We start from the raw sequence: 22,005 nt of genomic DNA on the forward strand, positions 1-22,005 counted from the left end.
ATCTGTGGAAACAGAGGTTACGGGTATCATTTACAAAAAGAGACAAAAATAAAAGGTTAAAATATAACACTTTTCAAAGATATGCTACATTTCTGATAGGCTTCCAATTTTTCTGGTCTTGACACATTTCACTGTAAGGAAAGAATATAAAATAATAAGCTGCTAAAACTGCTTTTTTTCTCTCAAAGTCTTATGTTTTCAATATATCCTTTAATTTGTCTTCCAATTGTTACTTCTGATTGTTACTGATAAATGTAACTCCAAAATGTATGTTTGTATAGAGCAGGAGCAGCTACCATTGGTCAAATTAAGGACCTCCAATACAGACTCCACAGTGGATTGGTGGGATGGGGTATGGATCAGCAAGAAAGAGGGAGGAGGCAAAGACAGTGAAACAAAACTTTACAGCCAAAGGCAATTACTTTGGGGAATTCGCCTGGATTGCTTTAGGCATAGAGATCCTATAACTTAAATTATGCTAATTTATAACTCTTTTTTTTTTGTCATGTTGCTACGATGGAAATGAACAAGCTCTTCATAGGCAATTGTCTCAGCTCTGAGGGTGTGTGTTTACTATTGGCAAGAATCAAGGGAAATACAACAGGCAGTGATCAATATAATGCCATCTCTCCCCTCCCACACCAACACAGAGAGTCAGAGACAGAACACAGAATAATTCCAATGGAAGTTTTTATTTAAAAAGATTCTAAGAAATTAACAGAAATAAAGCTTAAGTAACAATCTACTGAAAAAAATATTTTTGGCTTTAACAAACACTACAAAACAAAAATATAGAGGAAAGTTTCCTTAAACTGGACATACAAGTTACCACTGGCAAATGTGTGGCACATGTAAAAGAAAATAACAAATTAACTCTCATATCGATATCTCTATGAAAATCTTTTTTTTCTTCAAACGATCTGTACAAAACGTATCTTCATAAATTAGTACTTTTCAATATAACTTAATGACTGTTTAACATTATGGTTAATTAAATGAGCTTTTCTTTCTTTATGCACCTTTCCAACTCTTGACCCAGATGCAGTATGGCACTTGGTTCAGACATTACTAGCAGCATAACCCTCACAAGAATTCAACAGTATTAGTTATCAGTCTCATGCGTTACACAGAAATCTCAAGTATAGTCACAATGGCCCTTCACTTTGGTAACTCAACTCAAGCTGACTTCAGAGGAAATGCTGCTGCAAGTCTGTCTGGACTCTGACAAAGCAACAATGATGTTCTCAGGAGCACAGATCCAGAAAATACCACAGCTTTCAGCTTTTATTTATCTTCAACCACTTTTATTAGCCTCTGGAATCTGGAATTGTGATGAAAGCAGCAGTTCTATTTTTGAAACTATGAAACTGAATTTCTGAACACAACTAAAACACGCTCAACGCACAATTTTCCTCAGAATGATTATAATTATACGTCATAAAAAATAAAACAATTATTGTGAAGAAAATAAAACAACCTGAAAGGAAACAAGTGTATATTGCCAGCTCCTGAGCATGGCGTTTGGTCTGGAAGGGCGGGCTGGACCTGCTAACCTGGCCCAATACAGAGGAGAAAGTAAACTCTGAGGTAGATAACTGGTCAGTCTGTCTGACCATCAGGCCAGAACATAACATATATGGGCCAGAACACAGGCTTCTGGAAGACAACTTAATCATAAAGCCTGTTCAAATCTACTATGATCAAAATAATCTAACTTTAGCAATATCATTCTGTTACACAATGTCAAAACAGATAATTATTGTATTTTTTGTAATTTCATAGTTTCAAACTGTCTTCTTTCCTGGTTTATTCATTTTATAACATTGCATTTTCCATTTTTCTGTAGTGATGAAATCAGTGTGTGGCACTTGTTGGATCCGAATCATCCTTCATGCTTGTTTGTGTCCATATTTTCCATAAAACGTATGAGAACTGAATGTAAATATACAAAAAAAGGCACATTCTCCAAACTGCAATCTAGTCTGGCAAAAAGTCAATTACATCCTGGTTAGAGAGAGAAATTAAACTATTTCCTCAATTTACTAGCTCACAGTTCTTTGGTGAAGTAAATCAAAATTGAAAGTGCCGAGCTTGTTTGTTTCCTATCAAAGAGCTAGGTGCAATAAAATCTACATATTTATCTCAGTTTCTCCCCAACTCAAACTCCATTAAACGTTTGCCGTAAGTTGTACTGGAAGGCTTTGATAGTTTTTGCACAATAATAGATCCAAGTTTGCCTGTTTGCATTTCAACTGAAAGTGAAAAAGAAACATCCTGCCAAACTGACAAAGAACAACAACATCCCCCAAAAAGACACAACCACAGCCTCCCTTATTCCACCCCCACCCCACAAAGCTTATTTTAGGCTAATCTACAACACCAAGTAATCAAAAAAGGCAAGATTCAAAATGTGATAATTCAGCAGAATTTCTACCACATTCAAACAACCAGAGACATTTAAGGCCCTGTGATTATACAAACATTACATCCTATTAAAAAATCATCATCAGATTTAGCGGGTAATTCACTCTAAACTTTTTTTTCTTAAAAACGTCTACTTTAGATTCATTTTCAGAGGGGAAAAGCAACATCTAAACACAGCAGATTTATTTAGCTATATCCAAAGGAAAAGCCCTATTTCGCTGATTTACAAGGCAATAGCTCTCACCATGTCTTGCTCATTTCTAGCCTAGGTTGCCTATACAGCTACTGTGGTCTAGATGGAAAGATCAATCTAGACCACTAAGATAAATCACTGTACAATAAGAAACATTTAACACTTCACCATAGCAACACTCACACAGCAAGCACAAAACATAATTTTCAAGATGTCTGGCTAATAGAACGTCAGAAAAATCTATATCAGTACAAAATAAGAGGAAAAACTAAATTAAAATTATAAAAAATATTAACAAAAGAAATCTTTACTATCATGCACCTTAAACAACAAGTCACATGGTCCTCTATAGGTTCTTGCATCCATGTGACAATTCTTGGTAAAAAATAAACATTCTTTCTTTAGTAAAATACAACAATTTCTTTCTTATTTTTTAGAGAATGAATGACTTATTTGCACTTCATGGAACTTATACCAAAATAGTCTCACTTGTTTTTCTTATCACTAACAAAAGGAAATCATTGCAGAATCTGTGCAAAATGGTGATAAATCCTTAACGCACAATCCATCACCAGAAGAAGCCATGATTGTTTCAACTGTCATCCCATCTTCTGGGCTCCTACCACACCTGAGGACACAACCAAGACAGTCAAATGATTGTACACTCTGGTACTAAAGCCTTGTTCACATTTGCAGTTTGAAGTAACTTAAATCCTATTTGTTTGCATATCCGATTCGAATCTGTTCTTTTTCCTGCAGTCTGAACATACAAAAAGCACATTGAATCTGATATTTCAAGCCACATTTCAAACCTTGGTAGGTAATTTGAAATCAGATACAAATCTGATTCCTGGCCATTCGACTTGTGTCTGAACGGTCAAATCTGATGTATTTGCCCTCAAGTGGTTTTTAGACTGTTATTTGGCATATATTGTTGCTTACTAGCTACTCTGTTGAGATTTTGACAAGAACATGTGGTAGCTAACTAGCTTGTTAATTGTTTACAAACAAATTAGTGAATGCGCTAGAAAGCTAAACAGCTACCTAGCTAGCTAGTTGACTGCTGTGGCTAGCCAAAAAGGACTCGTTTTGAAAGTTGGATCATCTTATCCTATGAGGCTTTAAACGTGTCCTTACACTATGATTTTCAACATTCAAAGCAACTGGGAAACATCCATGGCAGGCATTGTTGTCACGTTAGCTTGATACGTAACCTCTTGAGTGATAGGAAGCACGAGCACCACCATCAATCAGCCTACACGTTACTATGACAACTAGCCAAGTCAGCAAATGACTGCTGTCTGACCACACACAAACCCGATTTGGTCACTTGTAACTTGCTGTTTGGTCAGTCAGTATTTGAAAACAGATTAGAAAATTTAAATCATTAAGCAATAAGGCATGAGAACCTGGGGATTATCGTGTGAATAACCCGAATAAGGGCTGTTCTTAGGCCCAATGCGGAGCGAAAGGCCCAGGGAAACAGCCCTTAGGAGGGAGTTATAGGCTACAAGATAGTTCCCGGGTTCGAGTGCCTTATTGCTTTTATAAAACGATTCCCAACATATTAAAAACAGATGAACAATATGTTTACATTAATAACTTTATTTTAGTGAGTAAATTAATTTTATTTAATACTTCCACCTGACGATATAGTCCGGGGAAAAGCCAGTTGTTAGTTCTGAGATTGTGAAGTTGCTAGCCAAACAGGCTGGTCATTCATTCTATCCATTCTATTTGGCTGGGCTATGCTAAACAAATCATTGGCATGTAGCTACGCAGGCTAGCTACTTCTGCTTTGCTAGCTAGCCAACTAAAGCTAACTCACAATCACACCAAGCAGCTGAATTGACAGCAAACTATGTGCAATTTTGTTTGTTTTACCTTTGTTTCTATTGCCATTTCTATGGATATATCCATTATAATGATCCTATAAATTAATGAATTCGCCTGGCTCAGAGAAGCTGTCAGTCTCATATGGCACAGGGGAGATCGCAACATTGTTGCACAGGTCGGCGAGGCAGGCAGCAAAGTTTAGACAAACCCCCAATGTTGCAAACCTCATGATAGACTTACAAGCATGGGGAAATTTACATTTTAGTCATTTAGCAGATGCTCTTATCCAGAGCGACTTACAGTAAGGAGTGCATACATTTTTGTACTGGTTCCCCGTGGGAATCGAACCCACAAGCCTGGCGTTGCAAGCGCCATGCTCTACCAACTGAGCCACATGGGACCATAATGTCTTAATGCTTTTTTCCAGGGGAGATTACGTTTATGAATGGCCTAGCTGGGCTGTGGCACAGTGGATGCGCATTGACAATTTACATGGAACTGTTAACAGGCAATACCCGGGGATTGTGGTGAATAACTCCCTGCTATCAACCAATCAGCATCCAGGATCCAGGATCCAAACAATCCATTTTATAATATAAAACATCTACACACAACCATACAGGCTAGCCTGAAGACCATGGTCCCAAATGGCACCATATTCCCTATATAGTGCACTAAGTTCTGTACTCGTGCACTATATAGGGAATAGGGTGCCATTTGAGATGCACCCCATGTATGACATATGAAAAAGATCCCACACTGACTGTACCTCCGTATTACTTGGTTTGTTGGTAGGTGTATGGGGAATGATCACCGGATGACTCCACCTGTTGTTGCTGACTGTTGTCCTGGAAGGAAAATTAAGACTGGATAAGGCTCAACAGCAGTTTAGCATCTATAAATACATCAATGGTTATCTATGTGAATTATCTCTTTTATCTAGCATCTATAAACATCCAAGTCGTAAGTATAGCTAAAATCTTATGGGCCTTGTTTCACAGACCTAGTCCTGGACTAAAAATCATTCTTAATGGAGATTCTCCATTGAAATAACTTTTGAGTCCAGAACTAGGCCTAATCTGTGTCTGGTAAACCGGCCCTATAGGTACAGCTAAGGTACAGGACAGCATAAAATAGGATTAATAAATAGTAAATTAATCTCAAACCTCCACTGGAACATTTGCAGTCTGCATGTGTGTGTACTGGGGAATATAGGCTCCTTGCATAGAGTTTGCAGCCATGTACTGCACAAGGAAGGACAGAACTGTGTTAGCATAAATCCATCTAAAATGCACTATATACAATACAGATTCCGACATCAAATGTACTTCTGGGGCTGTATGCGAGTGTCTCAGAGTAGGAGCACTGGTCTAGGATCAGGTCCATGTAATCTTATTTATTATAATCTAAAAAAGGCTAAACTGATCCTAGATCAGCACTCCTACTCTGAGACGCTTGATACATACAGCCTTTGCTCTAATTATACAACACATGAACACAGTTTAGAGGTATTTGACCCTGCGACCCCAGATCTCTCACCGTTCCTGTGCTTCCCATGGAGAGATGACTCATCTGCTGAGTGAGAGGGCTCATCATGGATGTAGGCTGTAGTGACATAGTATGGTCCATAGAGGGCGATATCACCGCTCCCTGGGGCAGAGAGTGTAAGAGGATGAGAGCACGATAGCAGAGGCACACAGACATTCATGGATCCTATATTTCTTTGTACTTATAATAAGTAAATGCTACACACACCCACGAATATCATGCAATATCAAAATGGCAGAAACAGAGGAGTGAGAGACAGTGTAAGAGAGAAAGAAGGACAGACCTCAGGTGCGTCCAGAATGGCACCCTATTTCATTTTACATTTTAGTCATTTAGCATACGCTCTTATCCAAAGCGACTTACAGTTAGTGAGTGCATACATTTTCATACTGGCCCCCCGTGGGAATCGAACCCACAACCCTGGCGTTGCAAGCGCCATGCACTACCAACTGAGCTACACGGGGCCCACGTAGTGCACTACTTTTGACAAGAGCCCTATGGAACCTGGTCAAAAGTAGTCCACTGAAAAGGGAATAGGGTGCCATTTAAGACGCAGCCTTCCTGTTAAGTGTCTGGAACTAGTCAGGGCAGATAGGTGGAGCTGGAGAGGGTTAGAATAATACCTAGATTAAACCCTTCCCTTCCTGAATCATGTATCATTCCACAAGGGCATGCCCTCTGTTAGGTTTCAGACCGAGAGGGAGATCAACTGAGCTCAGTGCGTCAGACTTCATATCCTATATCCACATTACAAGGTAGCTGGCCACACTGACTTTAGAAGTCACTGGATGCATCCCAAATGGCACTCTATTCTGTATATAGTGCACAACCTTTGACCAGAGGTGTAGGCACTACATAGGGAATAGGGTGCAATTGGGAAGCAACCACTGACAATCCTGGGTTATTATCACTGAGCAAGCTAGAGGCAAATTGGAGTATTTGTAATTAAAACACCCACTGGGAACCACTATTTCCTTGTAAAAGCAGGTACTACTTTACTGTACAGAACAACAATTACTCAGCTCCCTACCATCTGTTAGGAAATACAAATGGAATCACTCATCAAACACAAGATGTTTGAAGCGCTTCCAACTTGTTGTGTGGTGAGTGGTGAGCATCACCAAGAGAGCCAGGCAGTATTTCACCGTAGTGCCAGTAAATCCCAGAGAGCCCAGTCACACCCTGTATGTGTGGCCTCACTACCATCCATCTTACTTTTCACCTCCCTGTTTCTCCTCTTTTCTAAACATAGAGCAAAGGGAACATCTGCATACAGCTGATCTACACCTGCCCAGAGTAAGAAAGAACAGAAGAGAGAGGAGAGAAGGGAAGGAGAGAAGAGAAGGAGAGGAGAAACATTACATTCCAAGGTGAGGGAAGAAAATGAGGACAGGAGATGATGAGAAAAAGAAGCAGGGGGAGTGAAAGAGAGAGTCAAGTAAGGTTGTTTATTTGGTCTTACTGGGTGCTGCATGATGTAGGGCTGGTGGGTAACCCAGGAGGGATTCTGTACCTGGAACATCACACATTCACTCTGTCAACACACTGGCACAGCACAGGGCAGGAGCTATTTCAGGAGCTCACATGCCTCTCGGTTTGGCTCAGCACTACAGGGTGCGTCCCAAATGGCACCCTATTCCCTATAAAGTGCACTACTTGTGCAGTACTTTTGACCAGTACCTTTAGGGCTCTGGTCAAAAGTACAAAATTAGTGCACTATACAGGGGATAGGGTGCCATTTGGGACACAGTCCAGGGAGTAAGGCCATAGTGACCTCTCACAGCCCCAGCCCCAAACCTCTAAGGAGAGCCCTCTGAGATAAGTGTTATATAAGGTTAATACATACATACAGACCTGGTCAATTACAGAAAGTGTGTATTGTGGGTGTGTAGAACAGTAATGCTACTCAAAGTCATGCAAACCCATCCATCCATATCAATTGAATGAGGTAGATGCCAACCTGGTACGTGGAGATAGGTGAGAGATATGGAGACATGGACGTTTGAGCAATCATCCTGTTTCCGATGCTGTATGGAGACGCATAAAATCTGTAGAGGGAAATTCAAACGTTTATAAAGTCCTACACACCACAAAATAATATGCCTTTGATTTGATTGATTCCTTACTCACAGTTTACCCCCCCCCCCCCCCCAAAAAAAATAAAAATAAGTAAATGCTGAATTGACATAATAAAAAATTGCATTATGAACACAGGGGATTTGTTTCGGTGGCTCTTACCCGTTTTGCATAGCCGCTGTGGTGGTGTCGTATGTGAGGGTCATTCCAGCCTGGGGACATAGAAATGAACAAGAGAGCTAAAATGAGACAAGCTAACCCATACCCTGGGGCAACCCACACAAACAGTCACATTAGCCTTAAACAAATCTCCCCTTGACACCTACAGTGGGGAAAAAAAGTATTTAGTCAGCCACAAATTGTGCAAGTTCTCCCACTTAAAAAGATGAGAGAGGCCTGTAATATTCATCATAGGTACACGTCAACTATGACAGACAAATTGAGAAAATAAAATCCTGAAAATCACATTGTAGGATTTTTTATGAATTTATTTGCAAATTATGGTGGAAAATAAGTATTTGGTCACCTACAAACAAGCAAGATTTCTGGCTCTCACAGACCTGTAACTTCTTCTTTAAGAGGCTCCTCTGTCCTCCACTCGTTACCTGTATTAATGGCACCTGTTTGAACTTGTTATCAGTATAAATGACACCTGTCCACAACCTCAAACAGTCACACTCCAAACTCCACTATGGCCAAGACCAAAGAGCTGTCAAAGGACACCAGAAACAAAATTGTAGACCTGCACCAGGCTGGGAAGACTGAATCTGCAATAGGTAAGCAGCTTGGTTTGAAGAAATCAACTGTGGGAGCAATTATTAGGAAATGGAAGACATACAAGACCACTGATAATCTCCCTCGATCTGGGGCTCCACGCAAGATCTCACCCCGTGGGGTCAAAATGATCACAAGAACGGTGAGCAAAAATACCAGAACCACACGGGGGGACCTAGTGAATGACCTGCAGAGAGCTGGGACCAAAGTAACAAAGCCTTCCATCAGTAACACACTACACCGCCAGGGACTCAAATCCTGCAGTGCCAGACGTGTCCCCCTGCTTAAGCCAGTACATGTCCAGGCCCGTCTGAAGTTTGCTAGAGTGCATTTGGATGATCCAGAAGAGGATTGGGAGAATGTCATATGGTCAGATGAAACCAAAATATAACTTTTTGGTAAAAACTCAACTCGTCGTGTTTGGAGGACAAAGAATGCTGAGTTGCATCCAAAGAACACCATACCTACTGTGAAGCATGGGGGTGGAAACATCATGCTTTGGGGCTGTTTTTCTGCAAAGGGACCAGGACGACTGATCCGTGTAAAGGAAAGAATGAATGGGGCCATGTATCGTGAGATTTTGAGTGAAAACCTCCTTCCATCAGCAAGGGCATTGAAGATGAAACGTGGCTGGGTCTTTCAGCATGACAATGATCCCAAACACACCGCCCGGGCAACGAAGGAGTGGCTTCGTAAGAAGCATTTCAAGGTCCTGGAGTGGCCTAGCCAGTCTCCAGATCTCAACCCCATTGAAAATCTTTGGAGGGAGTTGAAAGTCCGTGTTGCCCAGCGACAGCCCCAAAACATCACTGCTCTAGAGGAGATCTGCATGGAGGAATGGGCCAAAATACCAGCAACAGTGTGTGAAAACCTTGTGAAGACTTACAGAAAACGTTTGACCTGTGTCATTGCCAACAAAGGGTATATAACAAAGTATTGAGAAACTTTTGTTATTGACCAAATACTTATTTTCCACCATAATTTGCAAATAAATTCATTAAAAATCCTACAATATGATTTTCTGGATTTTTTTTTCTCATTTTGTCTGTCATAGTTGACGTGTACCTATGATGAAAATTACAGGCCTCTCTCATCTTTTTTAGTGGGAGAACTTGCACACTTGGTGGCTGACTAAATACTTTTTTTCCCCACTGTATGTAGACTAATTACTGTATTTACACCTCATAACTCTGTCAAAGAGTTTTAGGTATAAGATTGAACCTTGACGTATGTTTATTAAAATTGGAACTAGACTGTTTTTACACATACAAACACATAGCCTTTGTGTGAGTTCTCCTGTCTGAACACCCTTCCTATAGATGTGCTCTTCCATGTACAGTAATCCCACTCCATCCAACATGCATACTGAAACGAAAGGGCAGCAGCACTCACCAGTCTTGCATCGCCGTCTCTAGCCCACGCACGGCCGTTCTGCACATATTTATACTGGCTCTGCCTCTTTTTCTGCCCGCCGTCAGCAAACTTACACAGCAAGGGCTCCAGTGGCACTGGAGAGAAAGAGAAAGTGAGAGAGCGAGAGAGAGAGGGGGGGACAAAGGGAGAGAGAGGGGACAAAGGGAGAGAGAGGGGACAAAGGGAGAGAGGGGGGGACAAAGGAAGAGAGAGGGGGGACAAAGGGAGAGAGAGGGGGACAAAGGGAGTGAGAGGGGACAAAGGGTGAGGGAGGAGGGACAAAGGGAGAGAGAAGGGAAAAGGGAGAGAGATGGGGGACAAAGGGAGAGAGAGGAGACAAAGGGAGAGAGAGGGGACAAAGGGAGAGAGAGGGGACAAAGGGAGAGAGAGGAGACAAAGGGAGAGAGGGGGGACAAAGGGAGAGAGAGGGGACAAAGGGAGAGAGAGGGGACAAAGGGAGAGAGTGGAGACAAAGGGAGAGAGAGGGGACAAAGGGAGAGAGGGGGGACAAAGGGAGAGAGTGGAGACAAAGGGAGAGAGAGGGGACAAAGGGAGAGAGAGGGGACAAAGGGAGAGAGTGGAGACAAAGGGAGAGAGAGGAGACAAAGGGAGAGAGGGGGGACAAAGGGAGAGAGAGGGGACAAAGGGAGAGAGAGGAGACAAAGGGAGAGAGAGGGGACAAAGGGAGAGAGAGGAGACAAAGGGAGAGAGAGGAGACAAAGGGAGAGAGGGGGGACAAAGGGAGAGAGGGGGGACAAAGGGAGAGAGAGGGGACAAAGGGAGAGAGAGGGGACAAAGGGAGAGAGAGGAGACAAAGGGAGAGAGAGGGGACAAAGGGAGAGAGAGGGGACAAAGGGAGAGAGAGGGGACAAAGAGAGAGAGAGGAGACAAAGGGAGAGAGAGGAGACAAAGGGAGAGAGAGGGGACAAAGGGAGAGAGAGGGGACAAAGGGAGAGAGAGGAGACAAAGGGAGAGAGAGGGGACAAAGGGAGAGAGAGGGGACAAAGGGAGAGAGAGGAGACAAAGGGAGAGAGGGGGGACAAAGGGAGAGAGAGGGGACAAAGGGAGAGAGAGGGGACAAAGGGAGAGAGAGGGGACAAAGGGAGAGAGTGGAGACAAAGGGAGAGAGAGGAGACAAAGGGAGAGAGAGGGGACAAAGGGAGAGAGAGGGGACAAAGGGAGAGAGAGGGGACAAAGGGAGAGAGAGGGGACAAAGGGAGAGAGAGGAGACAAAGGGAGAGAGGGGGGACAAAGGGAGAGAGAGGGGACAAAGGGAGAGAGAGGAGACAAAGGGAGAGAGGGGGGACAAAGGGAGAGAGAGGGGGACAAAGGGAGAGAGGGGGGGACAAAGGGAGAGAGAGGGGACAAAGGGAGAGAGAGGAGACAAAGGGAGAGAGGGGGGACAAAGGGAGAGAGAGGGGACAAAGGGAGAGAGAGGAGACAAAGGGAGAGAGGGGGGACAAAGGGAGAGAGGGGGGACAAAGGGAGAGAGAGGAGACAAAGGGAGAGAGGGGGGACAAAGGGAGAGAGGGGGGACAAAGGGAGAGAGAGGGGACAAAGGGAGAGAGAGGAGACAAAGGGAGAGAGGGGGGACAAAGGGAGAGAGAGGGGACAAAGGGAGAGAGAGGAGACAAAGGGAGAGAGAGAGGGGACAAAGGGAGAGAGAGGGGACAAAGGGGGAGGCAGGTAGCCTAGTGGTTAAGAGTGTTGGGCCAGTAACCGAAAAGTCGCTGGTTCGAATCCCTAGGTAGACTAGGTGAAAAATCTGTCCATGTGCCCTTAAGCAAGGCACTTAACCCCAATTGCTCCTGTAAGTCGCTCTGGATAAGAGCATCTGCTAAATGACTAAAATGTAAATGTTACTGTACAGTCAATCAGGCAGCTAACTGAGCCTGGGAGTGGGCTTTTAGCCCGGCTGAGAAACACAGGACATCTCATTTGACAGCTGTGGCCCTGTAATCCCTGTCCTTTACTAAAGGCGGCAGGGCCAGAGGACACTATTTCAGTCGATTAATCCAATTAAATAGCTTAGACTGGGAAAGAACGCAGCTCTCCAGCCACAGAAGGCACTCTGCCTCTTAGTAGAGGGTCTATGGCACTAGGGCCCTGGTCAACAGTAGTGCACTATATAAGGAAAAGGATGCCATTTTGGACACAGACCCAACCTCCTGAAGGGACCACAGATCTGCTGCTTGACCACTCACTGTATTGGTTCACATCCCAATGAACCAATAGGCAATCCATCTTTTACTGTAATTTGAAGCTGTTTAATAAAAGAGCTAACACTTGAGAGCCAGTGCAGCTGATGAAAGAGTGAAAAATAATTGGTTGGTAGAAATCGGTCTCTTACCAGCAACTCCAGGTGGTGTCTTAATAAACTTCCCGTTGAAGTGAGAGATAACTGAATCACATTTCTCTGTCGACTCCATCCTGAAATACGCAGGAGATGAGAAGTTAAATCAATTTCATTATATATACTGCAGAATCACATGGTGGCATCCTACAGTGCTTTATGTTTTAGACTGAATATAAATGTAGACTTTCCAATAAATGTTTTTTAAATGGATCAATATCCTGGGCTTTAATCTTGGTTGCAGGTCCTAGAGTGTACTTGAGGTTAATATATATTCATATAGAAATGTAATATAGTAAATATATCTCTGCTCTGGATCTGGGGTAACATGCATGCAGGCAGGGACTTGACCACACACCCTCTCATAGACAGACAGAATATTGTGTTTCTGCTTTGTGAATCAAGGGCTTGGCCTCCCTTTCAGGTTAGTCAGTCAAGTGTCCTGTTATGTGAGCATGAAAGGCGGCGGTCCACGTTAACACTATAATTACACCACCCCAGTCATAACGAAACTGATCTTCAACAGGCACTTCAATACATTAACTCTTCATCGTCCATTAAAATCCACGTCTAACCAAAGTGTGTTCACTCATTCTCTCTGGGGAAAAGTGGAAATACAATAGCTCCTCACTGCAAATGAATGGGCTATAATCAAGCAATGCAGCTGGGAATTTTGATTACATGATAATACATTTTTAGCCTGATCTGTTTGTGCTCTTGTAAACTCCATTGCTATCCTTGCCAAGCCAAACATTGGTTTTGCACGACAATGAATGACAAGGAGTTGGCGTGATAGCACAAATGGACTGGCACTTAGGCTATCAATTTCAGTCATGTGAATAAAAATGCCATTCATGAATGTTGGGTTGTGGCTCCTGTTCATTCTACTACTAGTGGCTGACCTTGCAAAGCCCACCCCTCTACTGGCTCCATTGGAGTCCCTCAGTATTCGGGTAGAGATGACCTGGCCAAAGGGCTTGAGCATGGTCTCAAGCTCCTGCTCGTCCATCGACAGCGGCAGGTTTGAGATATACAGGTTGGTGGGGTCTTGTTCTTGTTGCTGCGTGGTGATAAAAGACAGGAAGCATTGACATGTTAAGACACTTAAGAACAATCTTGACACAACCTGGAAAAACACCTCAAACATTTCAACTCCATCTCTTCATTGGCATCAATTTCACTTTCAGGCACGGCAGTCATATCCCTTGAATAATTCCTACTCTCTGTCTGTGTCCCGAAATGCACTCTATTCCCAATATAGTGCACTACGTTTGTCCAGAGCCCTTGACCAGGGCCCATAGGGCTCTGGTCAAACGTAGTGCACTATATAGGGAATAGGGTGCCATTTGGGACACACACTCTGAGATCGCTTTGACTACCGTGATGGGGTTAACCCTGGCCATGATGTCTCTCTCTACCTCTGCTGTCTTTGTCTGCCTGGGTTTTTAGCTAATAAAGGGTCACCATGAATAGTGATTTGCATGCAGCCCACGGCTGGTTGAGACCCACATCAGCTGATTTCTTCCTGTATTTCAATAGCATCAGCAGAAATATAAGACATAGCTATGGGTCCCCGGGTAGCAGCCGCTCACCATTAATATTCATCAGCGTCCTGCCGCATTCTGTACCCAGCCTAACACACTGGATTGGATTACTAAGGTATAACGCTGACAGAAACATTTACACCCAACTATTAGGAACAATGAATTGGCCCCACACTGAACAGAACAGCAGAGCAAAGCACCCAGTGGAGGTGTTCAATCAGAGGGATTGGTAAGGAGTTGAGGGAGGGATGGATGGAGGAAGGGAGGAGTGTGTTTCAGCACTCAGCAGCTCCAGGGTGGGTGTGCTGCTCTAATAACTCTAAAGAGCTCTCTAGAATGGAAAGAAAGGGTGGCCATCAGCAACAATCCTCCCTGCTCTCACACACACACACACACAAATTATATTCAAGGGCAAAAAGACTGCCTTACCATTTTATCCTTTATGGCTTCCCTAAAGGGTAATGGTGAAGCATTCATCCAGTTAAATGACCTTTAAAAATATATATATTGAATAAGCCACAGATATCCATTCAGGATAGCAGGCTGCCTACATTATGTGTTAAAACACAGGAAGTATGGAATATATGATAGATGGAAAATCAAACTAACTTAGTCAACACACAACCTGTATTCCACAGGGAATTTCACTCGTAATGTATTCAGTGGATCAAAGGGAGGAATGAGTGTAGGATAATTACCACATGGTTTACCCGTGAGTCATCCCGAATAGGAGTTCTCTTAGTATAAGCCCCGACTCACTCCTAACTCCGCCATCATCTGACAGAAATTAGAGAGAAAAAAGTATTTCTGTGCGTGTGAAGCGGCTCTTAAAATGTAGGGACCCGAAATTTGGCAGTGAAATAAGACATCTGTTTGTGCAGCAGTGAATGGGGTCACCAGCAAAACAAGCAATGTGACTGAGGCGTGCTCATTGAGGGTTATGTCTAGAAGGGATACAGCTTTTGTCAAAATTGACTTTTCGTAGCAGGTTTAGGAGAACTTAGGCAGCAGGTTAGGAGGGCCAGTGGCGGCTGATGGGAGGAGGAGGGGAAGGGTGGCGTGGCAATTGCTTGTCTAGCCGGAGAGGGAGTCCCTCCAAATGCTGTGCTTAGGCCACAGGGTTATTATTATGGTCATCTGTTCATGTCCAAAATCAGTAGGAAAGTAGACCTCACTCATCTGTCATTACTAGGGGATGTTCACGTCATCCTAAACAAGTTTATGCACTTACAATATTATGATACAGACACATTGTATCATTATTATGTTATATTGGACTCCTTCTGTAAAATGTTAGAATGTGAGAATATAAGTATGCAATCCATCTAGGAAAAGGAACATATCTAGGCGGTAATCACACTGGGAGAGCATTTTCAACAGGAAACCCTCATCTGCTGACTTCCCACCCACCTGCCTTTGAAAAAATAATGAGTGAATGCCTATTGAATGTTTCCCGGGCAGAGAGAAAATACCTTTGTTTGGGGAGTCCATTAAGCCCAAGCAAGCCCTGGTAATAATGAGAAAAAGTTAACTGAAAAGGCTCTGACTTTTAAATGGCCTTTACCTTGAACAATGCCTAGATTAAATATAGGCATTCCTCACAAAAAAAGCTTTATTTTTATTAAAAGTTAAATAGGTGCACAGAGGCATGTCAAGAAGCGGCGGATTTTGAGGATTCTTGTTTAGGCTTTGCGGGCCTGATTTCCACAACTTTAACTGGCTCGGTTGCCACGGCAACCTCCAAATTATTTACATCCCTTTCTTCTGTCCAAGAATGTAAACTACCTTGTTCAAAGTTATTACAGCCCCTGCTGCCCCTTTGAAGACCGACAATGTGAATTCTCTGCCCAATTGACTCACACCAGAAACTGGTCTCAAAACACTCCAGTAATGCTTTACTGAGCTCAGTCTGCCTGACACATAGGACTTTCAAAGGACTTCTATAACAGGACAAACTTGCTACATGTATGCTGCTTATAACCCTTTCATTACAGTCTGTCTAGTTAGTTAGGCCTTTTAAAGTGACACAAGTTGGTGTGCCTTCAGTGAGTAATGCTGCAGCAAGCTAGATCGGTTACACGCAAAATGCAAGGCTCATGACTCATGCTTCTCAAACTAATATCCGTCTTCACCACCTCGTCTTATTCAAAGTTTCACATTACTTTTATCCTCTTTTGCCTCCAAATTTCCACAGCAATACTTCCAGGAAGCTTGAGAGAGAACCTAATGGCTCATCTAATTTATCCACTTTACTTTCTTACACTGTAAACATATATGTTTATACAAGCACATGTGAATCATTGTCCAGTAATTTTAGAGCTAAGAGTCTGTGAGACAAGAATATTCGGCATTGTGTCAAAAAGCAGCCTTCACCTGTCCTGCCTAAAGCCAAGGCGCTCAAACTTGTCTCAGTGCCAGTCTGCGCTTTGAACCCATTAAGACTTTCTAAACATGGAACACCGTTCATTGACATTTACATCTTCTTTGGATGTGGAGCGAGAAAACAGGAGAAGATACTGTATTTCCCAACAATTTGTGCCTTGGTTGGTTGTGCTTGCAAAACCTAGTTGGCCGGAACCGGGTTTGGAAAGGCTAGTGTAAATGAGCCCTTTGAACAGACAAGATGAGCCTCCTTTAGAAAGGACACACTGCATGCGTCCCAAAAGGCACCCTATTCCCTATATAGTGGACAACTTTTGACCAGGGCCCTAGTGCACTAAATAGGGAATAGGCTGTCATTTAGGACACAGCCTGTCCTATGAGCCTCCTTTAGAAAGGACACACTGAGTCCTCTCTGCTCCTGCTGAGGCTTAGACACACGTCCCCAGGGGCAATTCCTGCTCCAGCACGTCACCCTGTTGTCATCGCAGAGTATCACCAGCCTGTTCTCTCCACCCAACAGTCTGCCTATCGGTGCCACTCACTCCTGGAGCCCCTCCAAAGTGTGTGACAGGATACTTTTAGGAACTGTCAAGCACACCACCACCACACACACACACACACACACACACACGCAAGCACACAAACTCAAGAGCTCACACACACACACACACACAAAGGCAAGAACACACACACGAACGCAAGAGCACTAACACAAACACACACAAGCAAGCACGCACACACACACTACTATGGGCTCATGTTACCGCACAGTGACCACAGAGTCACAGGGGGGCTGCAGACAAACTCGAGAGGTACACATGCACCCCTGGCAGGGAGATGCCTATCCATCTAAGTAATGCTGGGTGGGTCAGGTTTTTGCTGCCTATAAATGGAATACCCAAATCCATTGGACATTGTGTATTGTCAGGTGTTTGTGAGAATAGGAATAGACTGCAAGCATACCCTCACCTTAGCCATCTGGGCTTGGACCCCGCTGGTCTTCAGGGCAGTGACGGCTTTCTGAGCTGCAGCAGGGCTGTCAAAGTCCACAAAGCCGTAACCTGAGGGACAGAACACCACACCAGTCAAGCCTACCTGGAAAGACAACCATCCTAATTCATCATTCAGTTGGCAATGCAATTAACAGTATAACAATTACGGGCCCTGGTCAAAAGTACTTCACTACATTTCTCTCTCTCTATATATATATATATATATATATATATATATATATATATATATATATATCTATATATATATATATATATATATATATATATATATATATATATATATATATCTATATATATATATATATATATATATATATATATATATATATATATATATAGCTGTGGAAAAAATTAAGAGACCACTGCAAATTTTTCTTAAATCAGCATCTCTACATGTATGACAGCCATTCCATTCCAGTGTCTGTTGAATTCCAACATAGGCACACCTCATTCTACTGAATTAGGTACTGATTAGGTGATCACATAAACCAAATCTTATTTAACGAGGAAAAGTATAAAAACCACTGCTGTGGTCATCACTATCCTCTTGCAATAGGACCAGCTGGATGGCAAAAACTGTGCGAATTGTACCTCAAATGTAATATTAATCAAAGAATAACTATTGACCATGCCAAAAGAGTTGAAAAGGAAAGTTTTGAGTGAGGAAAAGAAGGGTTCAATTCTGGCTTTACTGGCAGAGGGATACAGTGAGCGTCAGGTTGCTTCCATCCTTAAAATTTCAAAGACGGCGGTTCATAAGAACAAGGTCAAGCAGCAGACATTGGGGACAACAAAGCTACAGACTGGCAAAGGGCGAAAACGACTCTCTACTGACCGGGATGACCGCCAACTCATTCAAATGTCACTCAACCGTAGGATGACATCAAGTGACCTACAAAAATAATGGCAAACGGCAGCTGGGGTGAAGTGCACAGCGAGGATGGTTCGAAACAGGCTCCTAGGGGCAGCGCTGAAGTCGTGCAAAGCTAGAAAAAAGCCCTTCATCAATGAGAAACAAAGAAGAGCCAGGCTGAGGTTTGCAAAAGACCATAAGGATTGGACCGTAGAGGACTAGTCAAATTTTCAGCTTTACCCAACACCTGGTCGTCTAATGGTTAGACAGAGACCTGAAGAGGCCTTCAAGCCACAGTGTCTCGCACCCACTGGGAAATTTGGTGGAGGATCGGTGATGATCTGGGGGTGCTTCAGCTAGGCTGGAATTGGGCAGATTTGTCTTTGTGAAGGACGCATGAATCAAGCCACGTACAAGGTTGTCCTGGAAGAAAACTTGCTTCCTTTTGCTCTGACATTGTTCCCCAACTCTGAGGATTGGTTTTTCCAGCAGGACAATGTGCCATGCCACACAGCCAGGTCAATCAAGGTGTGGATGGAGGACCACCAGATCAAGACCCTGTCATGGCCAGCCCAATCTCCAGACCTGAACCCCATTGAAAACTTCTGGAATGTGATCAAGAGGAAGATGGATGGTCACAAGCCATCAAACAAAGCCAAGCTGCTTTCATTTTTGCGCCAGGAGTGGCATAAAGTCACCCAACATCAATGTGAAAGACTGGTGGAGAGCATGCCAAGACGCATGAAAGCTGTGATTGAAAATCAGGGTTATTCCACCAAATATTGATTTCTGAACTCTACCTAAGTTAAAACATTAGTATTGTGTTGTTTAAAAATAAACATGAACTTTATTTTCTTTGCATTATTCGAGGTCTGACAACACTGCATATTTTTTGTTATTTTGATCAGTTGTCATTTTCTGCAAATAAATGTTTTAAATGACAATATTTCTATTTGGAATTTGGGAGAAATGTTGTCAGTAGTTTATAGAATAAAACAAAAACTTTATTTTTACCCAAACACATACCTATAAATAGTAAAACCAGAGAAACTGATAATTTTGCAGTGGACTCTTAATTTTTTCCGCAGCTGTGTATATATATATATATATAGACACACACTGTACTGTATTTATTCTTTTTTTTTAAATTATTATTGTAATTTAGCAGACACTCTTATCCAGAGTGCCTTACTGTAGTGAGTGCATATATTTTCATACTTTTTTGTACGATACAGGGAATAGGGTGCCATTTGGTTGGCACTTTAAATCTCAGATCAACATTGACGTCTACAGCAAGCAAAAAGTGACAGGATGTGATTGACAGCCAACACAGTGAGGCCAGGCCAGAGGCCACCATGTTCTGTGGTTGACCCCCACCTCTCTGTGGCCCATGGTGGTCAGTCAGTGCCTGGTGGTGAGGTAGTGTAGTAGGCCGGGGGAGCAGAGCACAGTGCTGAAGCTGCAGATTGCAGTGATGACGCCCAGGGCTCAGGTCAGCTCATTGTCCCCTTGGGCTACATGCAGGCCAGAGTCAGACCTGTAGTCCCTCCCTACCCTCTGCTCTGCCTCTGTGCTGCTGCTATATTTAATCATCAAACAACCTCACAGGTCCACAGCAAACTCTCTGCTCAATGTGGAATCTAATTACAGATTCTAGATTGATCTTGGTGATAACCAGCACAAACCAAGTATATTCTGAATCTGAACATTCTGATATTTGTTTGTATTTCTAAAGACATGAAGACAAAAGGCAAATGTTCATTTGAATTTCAAGTTGGGATTTTGGGGAGTTTCTTAGGTACCTTTCTTCAAGCAAGCTGTGAGTTCAAGTAAAAATCGGCATGCAAGATGAAAGGATGTTTCTCAGTCGCCACCTGTGATTAGTAAGGGTATAATAATCCCCAGCAGGACAGTGACCAAGGTTTTTTCTTATCCCATCTGTGGTGCGTGCTGGCTGGGCTGGGCTTCAGTGTCATTGTGCTTCTCACTAGTCAGAACAGGGTGTTGGGCCCAGGGCTGCAGCCAGAGCCAAGACTGTTTGTCACGCTCCAGAGGGAGAGGCACGAGCTGTCACTTCCTCTCGTGATCCGCCCATAGCGCGCCGCATGGTGACAGACATCAGTAAAGGGACTAAAATAACATGAAGTAGTGGCAGCCTTTTGCCAGCCTGTCTGTCTGTTTCCTGACTAGGCCAGCCCCTCTGAGCCACATAGCTGTTGGATGACTGAATGACTTCAACAAGGCAGAGCCAGTACACTTTGACAGTACTGGGCTGCCAAACCCACTGCGTGAGTGAAGAAGGCCTTAAGCAATAATCTTCATTCTTTCCTTAGCATGGCCTTTGTCTTTAGTATAATAGCATTAGGAGGATTATGGCAAAAATCCTATGTGTCATCATATCACAAACTGGAAGTCCAAGTCAAAACTCCAAAGCCTTGACACTGATCTCCTGCTTTACAATGAGTCATTGTGATACATACATTATCCTCTCAAGGAAGATGCATGTGATGAGTTTTTATTGCTTTAAGCCTAGGGGTTGTTATGAGCATGACTTCTTGAGTTGTGTGCAAAAATACTAAATAAAAAAAAAAAAAAAAATATCTGTTACCAGAATTTCTCAACCACGTCACGACTTACTGAAAGTCTTTGTAAAAACAGAGGAAGCCATACACACCTTTACATTTGTTTGTCGTCTTATCCAGGATTGCCTTTGTTGATACAATTTTGCCATACCTACGAGAGGAAGAGAGAGGTATTCTTAGTTGTGCTGCGTTATGTCCCAGACAGAGGCAGCCTGTTATAAAATACAAAAAGAGTGAGGCCTGGCTTACACAATAATCAACAAAAAAAGCATGAGAAACAGGAAGCAATTTGTTTCCATGTGGATTTGAGAATCTCTGCGGTGCTAGAGCAAAGATTTTTACCAAACATTTTTACATTTTACATTTTAGTCATTTAGCAGACGCTCTTATCCAGAGCGACTTACATTATTATTTTTTTCATACCCCCTGTGGGAAACGAACCCACAACCCTGGCGTTGCAAACACCATGCTCTATCAACTGAGCTACATCCCTGCCGGCCATTCCCTCCCCTACCCTGGACGACGCTGGGCCAATTGCGCGCCGCCCCATGGGTCTCCCGGTCGCGGCCGGCTACGACAGAGCCTGGATTCGAACCAGGATCTCTAGTGGCACAGCTAGCACTGTGCTGCAGTGCCTTAGACCACTGCGCCACTCGGGAGACTAACCACAGAATCATGGAGGATTACCTATCCTCCATAGACAAAAGGATGTCAGACTCGTGAAAAATACTGAGAAGCTTCTTCAGAAAACGTACCGAAAATCATTTAGGAATAAACTTGAATGAAATATGCATAACACACAGCTTTTTTTACGACTTCTTGACAATGCAGGAACATGGGGACGGAGTAGCATTCCATAGCCACATCCTGTGCTTTAACAGTTATTTGGTGCACTGTCTTGCTGCTGCTGCTGCCAGCTCTGACAAATGAACTCAGCGGTGACCCCTAAACACTGGCTGCACTGCATTTCCTTTCAACGCTAAGCTAGCTCACTCTATTCAGAATGAATAGCAA

General features: G+C 43.1%; 1 protein-coding gene across 5 annotated transcripts in view; it reads right to left on the reverse strand.

Annotated features, from left to right (window-relative positions):
- Positions 1–673: 673 nt before the first annotated feature.
- LOC311144081 (RNA-binding motif, single-stranded-interacting protein 1-like) overlaps positions 674–22,005 on the reverse strand; it is a 36,761-nt gene continuing 15,429 nt past the window's right edge. For 2 of the 5 annotated variants that reach the window (XM_084180039.1, XM_084180035.1), the window contains exons 3-14: positions 21,084–21,142; positions 17,507–17,604; positions 13,520–13,677; positions 12,615–12,694; positions 10,244–10,359; positions 8,240–8,289; positions 7,962–8,049; positions 7,464–7,514; positions 5,993–6,103; positions 5,620–5,697; positions 5,223–5,301; positions 2,547–3,245 (exon numbers count right to left, since the gene is read on the reverse strand). In XM_084180039.1, coding sequence (XP_084036165.1) covers positions 5,230–5,301; positions 5,620–5,697; positions 5,993–6,103; positions 7,464–7,514; positions 7,962–8,049; positions 8,240–8,289; positions 10,244–10,359; positions 12,615–12,694; positions 13,520–13,677; positions 17,507–17,604; positions 21,084–21,142 — 961 coding nt within the window. In that variant the 3' untranslated portion in view covers positions 2,547–3,245; positions 5,223–5,229. Of the gene's footprint in view, positions 3,246–5,222; positions 5,302–5,619; positions 5,698–5,992; positions 6,104–7,463; positions 7,515–7,961; positions 8,050–8,239; positions 8,290–10,243; positions 10,360–12,614; positions 12,695–13,519; positions 13,678–17,506; positions 17,605–21,083; positions 21,143–22,005 lie in introns of all 5 variants that reach the window. The other 3 variants (XM_084180038.1, XM_084180036.1, XM_084180037.1) reach the window with 3 other exon arrangements.

This window comes from Coregonus lavaretus (genome assembly GCF_964263955.1).
Source record: "Coregonus lavaretus genome assembly, chromosome: 16".
In the NCBI taxonomy this organism is placed as follows: Eukaryota; Metazoa; Chordata; class Actinopteri; order Salmoniformes; family Salmonidae; genus Coregonus; species Coregonus lavaretus.